At 44.1% G+C, this 11813-nt stretch overlaps 1 protein-coding gene across 3 annotated transcripts in view; it reads left to right on the top strand.

Annotated features, from left to right (window-relative positions):
- Window positions 1–301: 301 nt before the first annotated feature.
- LOC139454174 (uncharacterized protein KIAA0513-like) overlaps window positions 302–11813 on the top strand; it is a 101320-nt gene continuing 89808 nt past the window's right edge. For all 3 annotated transcript variants that reach the window (XR_011652447.1, XR_011652446.1, XM_071235725.1), the window contains exon 1: window positions 302–1675. Coding sequence is in view for 1 of the 3 variants with exons in the window: in XM_071235725.1 (XP_071091826.1) it covers window positions 630–1675 (1046 nt within the window). In the remaining 2 variants the exon portion in view is untranslated. The remainder of the gene's footprint in view (window positions 1676–11813) is intronic.

The raw sequence follows: 11813 nt of genomic DNA, 5'->3' as shown, positions 1-11813 counted from the left end.
TTCTCCTTTTCTCTCCCCAATGAACAATTTTCCAACCTACAGTGGCCCTTGGTGTTTCAGACCATGCCAAAAACATTATCTCTGTAAATTATCATACCCAATTATCCCCAGCTAACTCTATCATATGATATAACTAACTAGGACAAATGTCCCGGCCAGGGTATTTGTGGGTAAGTTTTTGCCTAATGTATAAATACTAATGCCTTGCAACTGTATTGATTGGATGCTATCAGTGATGAGAAAGCGCCCCCTATTGTATATTCGCAGGCAACTGGTCGGCAGAATAAATCTTCACCAAGGCTGGCCTGATATTGATTTGCGTTGAGGAACTAGCAGAGTCTGTGGAAGGTTGCGTCGTCTGCTGCTGCTGCTGCCACCAGTGTGATTAGTTGAGGCAGGGGGATGAGTAGGAGCTGGCTCGCAGGCACATGGACCTAAATTCATGAAATTGACAGCCTTGGTACCGGTGTTGGTGAATCGGCACGAATTCTTGCCTCTGTACCCAACTTTGCCATCTTGGTTTCACTGTCTCCTTCAATCTTGCTAATTTCCTTCACGGGCTCACCCTATTCTTAAATTCTTGCATGAGTGGCTGAAAGAGGCGTACGTTTTCAATCAAGGAAATCAAAATGGATATTGGTTCAAGTGGTCGGCGGGCGAGTGAAGACGATAAGAAATCCCTCTCGTCAAGTTTTAGTGATGGAACCTCCAAATTCTTCACATCAATGATTGCCAAGAAGAATGGACTTTTCAGTGATATGTCGTCCAAATTTGACTCCCTGATGAAGAGTGGGGCAAGCAGTAGTGCGAGTAGCGAGAACTCCAGTCCCACCTCTAGCCCACCCCCTCGCACCCCACCCCCACGACCACCACCGATCACCAACACACACCGGTCACTCAGTTTTGGCAAAGGGATGAAGGAGCGTGAGAATGTGGCTACCAAAATGTCTTTTAGGGATTCAAGACACCCGCAAAGGGCAGGAAGTTTGTCTGGTTTCTCCGACACAAGTTCAGTTGATGATCAGTTTACAATGGATGGGATGAACGTAAGTTTTGATGAACCTTTATATAATCAACGTGAGGTACCAGTGGGTCAGAGTTCAGATAATGTCGCCAGGTCCGATAATGGGAGGCCGGAAAGGAGAGTGATACCCGTTGCTGCATCCGACTCAAGAGACGAAACAGGATATGGGGACTCGGAGGGACCCTCAGCCTCCATCTCTCCTCCTAACAGTCAAAACTCAGAAATCAGAAGTGAACACCGCAAAGCTCCAAAACTTACAACTAAACGTAGATCTAGCACGGTTGATGAGATGCTGTTTGATGATTATGTCGAACTGGAAACTAATGGGGACTCGGTATTTTCTGATCAAGTGACTGCACCTGCAGGCGATCTAATGTCATTTGACCATGAAGATACTGAGCGTAGAGGTAAACATCCAAGTCAAAGTAGTGTTGAGTCATCAGAGCCGGAATATGATACTCACAATTATGCTATGACAAGCGTGGACTCTTCAGATGCAGAGTTCGGAGGTGTGCAACTTCATCGCTCTCAATCCATGGGGTCAGAAAAGTCGTGGAGCTCAAACTATAGTGTTGACAGCCAACCGGATGAGATTACTTTGGAGTGTATGGAGTTTATGAAAAGCTTCGTGGATAAAATGTTTAATATCAAGTGAGTATTATAACTTTTCTGATATTTGTAGTTTCTATAACTTTCTGAAGAAGTTACATCTGACTACATAAACCTTGTGAAGTTTATATTTCATTAGATTGGAGTTTGGTTTGAAGTATAACACATTCCCTCCAGGTTATTGTACCTATGTGACATATGACAATACATTGTTCTCTTATTAACTCGCAGCTTATGGTCAATTCCTTATTTTGACACATGACTGTAAACTATTGACAGCTATTATTTAGTCAGTTATTTGCATGGTTGCTGCTGGTTTTGATTTGTGTTGGCCATTATGTGTTGTATTTTCTCCTCGCTGTTTCCGCACACACTTGTTATATGTGTGAAGGCAGCCATACAGCAGTAGGCATTGCTGTATTAACATATATATATTTACACACATAAATATACATATTGGAAAACCTGTTGTCAGCTGTCTATATTCGGAATGATGAGAATTATTCAGTAAGTGTGATCAGATTTCTACCTGTACATCTGTGACCTACTTGGTGAGAGCCTGAAGGTAATGAGATTAGTGAGGTGGATCTATACCTACTGATGACTGCCTCCCCAGGGTATGTCCCACCATTGGACTGCAATAAGGCCATACTCTGCCTCGGGGATACTGTTGAATATCTACATCATCTAGATTCAAGCTTGTTATAATGCCACTTTGGCATTAAAGTGAGTTTTATAAGTTTTATAAGAAGTCGCTGAATTTCTGCAAGCCACAGACAACACTGTGAGGGAATACTGAGTCATCGGCAACATGTGTTCCCTGATACTTCTATAGGGGGTTGAAATGGGATGTGGCTGTCACTCACTCACTCACTCACTCACTCACTCACTCACTCACTCACTCTGGCCCATCTACTTTGTCATCAAAAACTGGCTTTTCAAGTTAACAAGGAAAGGAATTGCACTGATGTATTTGAGTACTCATTATCACAGTGTGACTCTTGTGTAAGGAGAAATTATATACTGGATTATATCTTGGCTCCAAGTAGCTGGAATCAGGTTATGAACTAGAGCCAGGAATTCCGATGAATTAACCACATAAGAACAAATACAAACATAATGCCAGACATATATCACATTGAGTAAAGTATTGCCAGACATATATCACATTGAGTAAAATGTTGCCAAACATATATCACATTGAGTAAAGTATTGCCAGACATATATCACATTGAGTAAAATGTTGCCAAACATATATCACATTGAGTAAAGTGTTGACAGACATATATAACACATTGATTAAAGTATTGGACAAAGTATACATCCCAAGAACCTTTGCCAGTTCACAGTTATACACTTGACTCTCTACATCCACAGTTGGCTGCTGACAAGAGACAGCACGGTGGTATGGGTAGGACAATCTGTCAGTCATCAACTGGAAAATAATGTGTAGTCATTTCATCATTTCACACAACTGACCACTGTGTTCCCTAGGCCCACTAAAAGGTATTAATGAAGCTGTAACATTGCTGACATTCATGTACAGCAACATTCACTGGCACCCCAGATGGGGGAGGTGTGTGTATTGTCATATTGCTGACATTCATGTACAGCAACATTCACTGGCACCCCAGATGGGGGAGGTGTGTGTATTGTCATATTGCTGACATTCATGTACATCAACATTCACTGACACCCCAGGATGGGGGAGGTGTGTGTATTGCCATATTGCTGACATTCATGTACAGCAACATTCACTGGCACCCCAGATGGGGGAGGTGTGTGTATTGTCATATTGCTGACATTCATGTACAGCAACATTCACTGACACCCCAGGGTGGGAGAGGTGTGTGTATTGTCATATTGCCGACATTCATGTGCAGCAACATTCACTGGCACCCAAGATGGGGGAGGTGTGTGTATTGTCATGTTGCCGACATTCATGTACAGCAACATTCACTGGCACCCCAGTTGGGGGAGGTGTGTGTATTGTCATATTGCTGACATTCATGTGCAGCAACATTCACTGGCACCCCAGGGTGAGGGAGGTGTGTGTATTGTCATATTGCTGACATTCATGTAAAGCAACATTCACTGACACCCCAGATGGGGGAGGTGTGTGTATTGTCATATTGCTGACATTCATGTACAGCAACATTCACTGACACCCCAGGGTGGGAGAGGTGTGTGTATTGTCATATTGCTGACATTCATGTACAGCAACATTCACTGGCACCCCAGATAGGGGAGGTGTGTGTATTGTCATATTGCCGACATTCATGTGCAGCAACATTCACTGACACCCCAGATAGGGGAGGTGTGTGTATTGTCATATTGCTGACATTCATGTACAGCAACATTCACTGACACCCCAGGGTGGGAGAGGTGTGTGTATTGTCATATTGCTGACATTCATGTACAGCAACATTCACTGACACCTCAGATGGGAGAGGTGTGTGTATTGTCATATTGCTGACATTCATGTGCAGCAACATTCACTGGCACCCCAGGGTGGGGGAGGTTTTTGTATTGTCATATTGCTGACATTCATGTACAGCAACATTCACTGACACTCCAGGGTGGGGGAGGTGTGTGTATTGTCATATTGCTGACATTCATGTACAGCAACATTCACTGACACCCCAGATGGGAGAGGTGTGTGTATTGTCATATTGCTGACATTCATGTACAGCAACATTCACTGGCACCCCAGATGGGAGAGGTGTGTGTATTGTCATATTGCCGACATTCATGTACAGCAACTATCACTGGCACCCCAGATGGGGGAGGTGTGTGTATTGTCATACTGCCGACATTCATGTACAGCAACATTCACTGACACCCCAGATGGGGGAGGTGTGTTTATTGTCATATTGCTGACATTCATGTACAGCAACATTCACTGGCACCCCAGATGGGGGAGGTGTGTGTATTGTCATATTGCTGACATTCATGTACAGCAACATTCACTGGCACCCTAGATGGGGGAGGTGTGTGTATTGTCATATTGCTGACATTCATTTACAGCAACATTCACTGGCACCCCAGATGGGGGAGGTGTGTGTATTGTCATATTGCTGACATTCATGTGCAGCAACATTCACTGGCACCCCAGATGGGGGAGGTGTGTGTATTGTCATATTGCTGACATTCATGTACAGCAACATTCACTGACACCCCAGGGTGGGGGAGGTTTTTGTATTGTCATATTGCTGACATTCATGTACAGCAACATTCACTGACACCCCAGGGTGGGGGAGGTGTGTGTATTGTCATATTGCTGACATTCATGTACAGCAACATTCACTGACACCCAAGGGTGGGGGAGGTGTGTGTATTGTCATATTGCTGACATTCATGTACAGCAACATTCACTGACGCCCCAGGGTGGGGGAGGTTTTTGTATTGTCATATTGCTGACATTCATGTACAGCAACATTCACTGACACCCCAGGGTGGGGGAGGTTTTTGTATTGTCATATTGCTGACATTCATGTACAGCAACATTCACTGACACCCCAGGGTGGGGGAGGTGTGTGTATTGTCATATTGCTGACATTCATGTACAGCAACATTCACTGACACCCCAGGGTGGGGGAGGTGTGTGTATTGTCATATTGCTGACATTCATGTACAGCAACATTCACTGGCACCCCAGGGTGAGGGAGGTGTGTGTATTGTCATATTGCTGACATTCATGTACAGCAACATTCACTGGCACCCTAGATGGGGGAGGTGTGTGTATTGTCATATTGCTGACATTCATTTACAGCAACATTCACTGGCACCCCAGATGGGGGAGGTGTGTGTATTGTCATATTGCTGACATTCATGTGCAGCAACATTCACTGGCACCCCAGATGGGGGAGGTGTGTGTATTGTCATATTGCTGACATTCATGTACAGCAACATTCACTGACACCCCAGGGTGGGAGAGGTGTGTGTATTGTCATATTGCCGACATTCATGTGCAGCAACATTCACTGGCACCCAAGATGGGGGAGGTGTGTGTATTGTCATGTTGCCGACATTCATGTACAGCAACATTCACTGGCACCCCAGTTGGGGGAGGTGTGTGTATTGTCATATTGCTGACATTCATGTGCAGCAACATTCACTGGCACCCCAGGGTGAGGGAGGTGTGTGTATTGTCATATTGCTGACATTCATGTAAAGCAACATTCACTGACACCCCAGATGGGGGAGGTGTGTGTATTGTCATATTGCTGACATTCATGTACAGCAACATTCACTGACACCCCAGGGTGGGAGAGGTGTGTGTATTGTCATATTGCTGACATTCATGTACAGCAACATTCACTGGCACCCCAGATAGGGGAGGTGTGTGTATTGTCATATTGCCGACATTCATGTGCAGCAACATTCACTGACACCCCAGATAGGGGAGGTGTGTGTATTGTCATATTGCTGACATTCATGTACAGCAACATTCACTGACACCCCAGGGTGGGAGAGGTGTGTGTATTGTCATATTGCTGACATTCATGTACAGCAACATTCACTGACACCTCAGATGGGAGAGGTGTGTGTATTGTCATATTGCTGACATTCATGTGCAGCAACATTCACTGGCACCCCAGGGTGGGGGAGGTGTGTGTATTGTCATATTGCTGACATTCATGTACAGCAACATTCACTGACACCCCAGGGTGGGGGAGGTGTGTGTATTGTCATATTGCTGACATTCATGTACAGCAACATTCACTGACACCCCAGATGGGAGAGGTGTGTGTATTGTCATATTGCTGACATTCATGTACAGCAACATTCACTGGCACCCCAGATGGGAGAGGTGTGTGTATTGTCATATTGCCGACATTCATGTACAGCAACTATCACTGGCACCCCAGATGGGGGAGGTGTGTGTATTGTCATACTGCCGACATTCATGTACAGCAACATTCACTGACACCCCAGATGGGGGAGGTGTGTTTATTGTCATATTGCTGACATTCATGTACAGCAACATTCACTGGCACCCCAGATGGGGGAGGTGTGTGTATTGTCATATTGCTGACATTCATGTACAGCAACATTCACTGGCACCCTAGATGGGGGAGGTGTGTGTATTGTCATATTGCTGACATTCATTTACAGCAACATTCACTGGCACCCCAGATGGGGGAGGTGTGTGTATTGTCATATTGCTGACATTCATGTGCAGCAACATTCACTGGCACCCCAGATGGGGGAGGTGTGTGTATTGTCATATTGCTGACATTCATGTACAGCAACATTCACTGACACCCCAGGGTGGGGGAGGTTTTTGTATTGTCATATTGCTGACATTCATGTACAGCAACATTCACTGACACCCCAGGGTGGGGGAGGTGTGTGTATTGTCATATTGCTGACATTCATGTACAGCAACATTCACTGACACCCCAGGGTGGGGGAGGTGTGTGTATTGTCATATTGCTGACATTCATGTACAGCAACATTCACTGACGCCCCAGGGTGGGGGAGGTTTTTGTATTGTCATATTGCTGACATTCATGTACAGCAACATTCACTGACACCCCAGGGTGGGGGAGGTTTTTGTATTGTCATATTGCTGACATTCATGTACAGCAACATTCACTGACACCCCAGGGTGGGGGAGGTGTGTGTATTGTCATATTGCTGACATTCATGTACAGCAACATTCACTGACACCCCAGGGTGGGGGAGGTGTGTGTATTGTCATATTGCTGACATTCATGTACAGCAACATTCACTGGCACCCCAGGGTGAGGGAGGTGTGTGTATTGTCATATTGCTGACATTCATGTACAGCAACATTCACTGGCACCCTAGATGGGGGAGGTGTGTGTATTGTCATATTGCTGACATTCATTTACAGCAACATTCACTGGCACCCCAGATGGGGGAGGTGTGTGTATTGTCATATTGCTGACATTCATGTGCAGCAACATTCACTGGCACCCCAGATGGGGGAGGTGTGTGTATTGTCATATTGCTGACATTCATGTACAGCAACATTCACTGACACCCCAGGGTGGGGGAGGTTTTTGTATTGTCATATTGCTGACATTCATGTACAGCAACATTCACTGACACCCCAGGGTGGGGGAGGTGTGTGTATTGTCATATTGCTGACATTCATGTACAGCAACATTCACTGACACCCCAGGGTTGGGGAGGTGTGTGTATTGTCATATTGCTGACATTCATGTACAGCAACATTCACTGACACCCCAGGGTGGGGGAGGTTTTTGTATTGTCATATTGCTGACATTCATGTACAGCAACATTCACTGACACCCCAGGGTGGGGGAGGTGTGTGTATTGTCATATTGCTGACATTCATGTACAGCACCATTCACTGACACCCCAGGGTGGGGGAGGTGTGTGTATTGTCATATTGCTGACATTCATGTACAGCAACATTCACTGACACCCCAGGGTGGGGGAGGTTTTTGTATTGTCATATTGCTGACATTCATGTACAGCAACATTCACTGACACCCCAGGGTGGGGGAGGTGTGTGTATTGTCATATTGCTGACATTCATGTACAGCAACATTCACTGACACCCCAGGGTGGGGGAGGTGTGTGTATTGTCATATTGCTGACATTCATGTACAGCAACATTCACTGGCACCCCAGGGTGAGGGAGGTGTGTGTATTGTCATATTGCTGACATTCATGTAAAGCAACATTCACTGACATCATTCAAAATTCAAAACAACTTTCAATTATAGAAATACTGTCTTGTTTGAGACTGATGAAATGTGATGCTGGTATATGAAGAGCTGTGGGAACAGAGAGAGGTGGGTTCACAAAGTGACCAGTGTATTTATTCTGACACAACCCCTACAATCATCACTGTTCTCTATTACACTTGTATCTTAATATACTGTTAACCAAGTATGGATAGGATATATGGTTGAACAACATTCTTACAATTAGGTTCGACGTTTGGATGTTGGTTCTAACACCATTATCAGTGATGTACACAGTATGGTTGACAAGTATATATACAGGCAGCAGAGCCAGGTGTTAGAACCCACACCGAAATGTTACTATAAGCAAGACTTATTCCAAAAATTACAATTTGGTTCTGCAAGCTTATATTCCATTGATATTGCATGTTTCTTTTACAGTCACATGTAAATTAAAATTAATAATAACTTGTCAGAGATGAAGGTCAGGGTGGGTGTTCACAGTAATGGGGATTTAACTCATGCACCAAACAAGGAGTGCTTGTTACAGGAGATTGACCTGTTATTCTGACCATCAGGAAGTAATGGGAATATTTGCAGCAATTGGGAGTGACAGATTCCATAAGAATGCAAATATAAAATTGTCTATTTCTTTCATAATTGTCTGACATTGGGGATTGCTTTTCCCTTTGCACTTGTGAGTAACAGCAATGATTGTAATCGTGAATAACCTTGAATGTCCTTTCAATGTCAAAGCTTCCTCCTCCATCTCTGACATGAGATTGAATATTGCCATTTGTTTCAAAGTGGGACTATGTTTGTTTGGTTATTGCTGCTCAACAAACATTAAGCGCAATTGCCATCCACTAATACCACTTCTATTGTCATAATCAGCTCCTAATATGATAAATGACAACACTTCAGGACAATACCATTTGTGGCACTTGCACTAATATTTCATTTTTACATAATTAGTTGTGAAGCAATGTGTGTGATTCCCCCAATCACCTGTTTCTCTGATTGTCATCCTACTCACTTGTCGTTGCCTGCAGCTGTCATAGGATCAATACCAGGTGGCACTGAAATCGGAAATGATTGCACATAATTTTGTGAAAAGCACAATTACTGCTGGAAAAATTGATTATGTTAGCTCAACATGAAACTATTTTATTGTAAATGTATATTTGTTTTATCTCTAATAGCGTATTGAAAGAAACTCTCCTTGACTTGGAGGGGTGGGGGGTGTGGGGTGGGGTTGGGAGTGGGGGTAGTGCTCAGACAGTTATAGACCAGCAAACAGCTAGTTTCATTGGAATTTCAATGCTTGATGGAGTCAAATTAACTTTCCTAAGATAAACAACTTGCCTTTCACTGATGGCACCCCTTATTTTATGATTTGTGACTGGAGTAAAGCCATTGATGTACCCCCTGGAACAATTGTACCTTGTTATTGTCTTGTTCATCCCATGAAGGTATCTTGACTCACTTAAAAAAACATAGTAGGTCCTGTTAATCCTACATGGATGGTTGCATATGACTGGACATTTAAACGACAGATAATGATACATATACACAGTAATAAAATAATTAAAAAGGAAATTCATATTGTTACATTATATTGTTAGCGGAATATGTTTTCTATTCATGCAACCTAAAAAGCTTAACAAGGAGTATTTTTAACTACTGTTATGGGCTGTATGACTTATTCAAAATTCTTTGAAAGCGTAGTCTGGAATGGAAGTCGCCAGTTTGAAACTAATGCTGCAAAGCTCAAGAAAGCTTCCTGTTACTCATTTGGTTGGTCTGTCCAGGTTTGCGAAAGGTCAGCCTGTCATGACCTGTAATTGGATGTCCTAAGCGGTAGCGAGAATTAACTGACTTTAATGAGATTGAGGTAATATAAACATGTGATTGATCCTGTTTGGTTTATTGTTTATTGTAAAGCAAGTTTATCTCTGCAGCCATTGTGATATGAAACCACTAACCGACCCGTCTCGCATTAAAACACAGGCTGTGTACACGCAGGCAGATGACAGCAGAGTACACTGATCACTGTGTCAGATTAACAAGACAGATTAATGAGTGATTTCGGGAATTCTTTGCAAATTAGGTGTGTTGGAGTCAGAGTGAGAGACTGTCGGTTTATGGGTCTAAATACTGATCAGTTTCAATCATTAGTGTTGGATAAAGCTTATTGTCAGATTAATGAGCGTCAGATTAACGAAACTCGACTGTACATATGTGATGTTCATTAAGATTAATGGTTAGAGAATACATACAGAATCTCACCCGAGTGTCACTTGATTTCAAATATATCAACATGAGTCAACAAAAGTTTAAAAATCCGAGGCTTGCAAGATTGTAGTCAGAGCCAAAGGTCAGCAGAGTGACTTATATTACGCATGATTGTGTTAAAAATACCCAATAAGGTCATCGGGGTACTGCTGTACTCTTGTTGCAAATTGTGAAGGTGGCAGGTGCTACTTGTCCAGCAGGACATGCGTACCCTTTTCACAATTAGCAACCGCCTCCGTGGTCTAGAGGTAGAGCATCCGCACGGAGAGCGGAAGGTCCGGGGTTTGATCCCTGGCCGTGTTATACCAAAAGACGTTAAAAGATGGTACTTGTTGTTACCCTGTCTGGCGCTCAGCATTAAGGGGCTAAAACAAGGACTGGTCGGCTTGGAGTCAATATACTGTGTCTGAGTGAGGTATTCATGTTAAACTTAAGCATGGTATCTCAGTGTGCTAGCACAATAAATAGGCATCAGTCCGAACAAGTACAAGTAGCCACATACACACACACACGTGCATGCACATCGCTATATAAGTGCAATAATCTTGGACGCCACGTTAAACCCAATTTCACCTCACCTCACCTTTCACAGTTAGCTGGTGTCTTCACTGATTTTCAGGGATCCATTCATATTATTTTCACCACTCCCTGCCAGGGAGTCTTCAGAAGGTGTGGTCTTCCCTGCCAGGATGTCTTCAGAAGGTGTGGTCTTCCCTGCCAGGGAGTCTTCAGAAGGTGTTGTCTTCCCTGCCAGGGAGTCTTCAGAAGGTTTTGTCTTCCCTGCCAGGGAGTCTTCAGAAGGTGTTGTCTTCAGTGCCAGGATGTCTTCAGAAGGTGTTGTCTTCCCTGCCAGGGAGTCTTCAGAAGGTGTTGTCTTCCCTGCCAGGATGTCTTCAGAAGGTTTTGTCTTCCCTGCCAGGGAGTCTTCAGAAGGTGTGGTCTTCCCTGCCAGGATGTCTTCAGAAGGTTTTGTCTTCCCTGCCAGGGAGTCTTCAGAAAGTGTGGTCTTCCCTGCCAGGATGTCTTCAGAAGGTGTTGTCTTCCCTGCCAGGGAGTGTTCAGAAGGTGTTGTCTTCCCTGCCAGGGAGTGTTCAGAAGGTGTTGTCTTCCCTGCCAGGGAGTCTTCAGAAGGTTTTGTCTTCCCTGCCAGGGAGTCTTCAGAAGGTGTGGTCTTCCCTGCCAGGATGTCTTCAGAAGGT

The sequence above is a fragment of the Haliotis cracherodii genome, unplaced genomic scaffold (genome assembly GCF_022045235.1).
Source record: "Haliotis cracherodii isolate W230 unplaced genomic scaffold, xgHalCrac1.p SCAF_10, whole genome shotgun sequence".
Taxonomy (NCBI): Eukaryota; Metazoa; Mollusca; class Gastropoda; order Lepetellida; family Haliotidae; genus Haliotis; species Haliotis cracherodii.
This window is presented reverse-complemented; position numbering and strand designations above follow the sequence as displayed.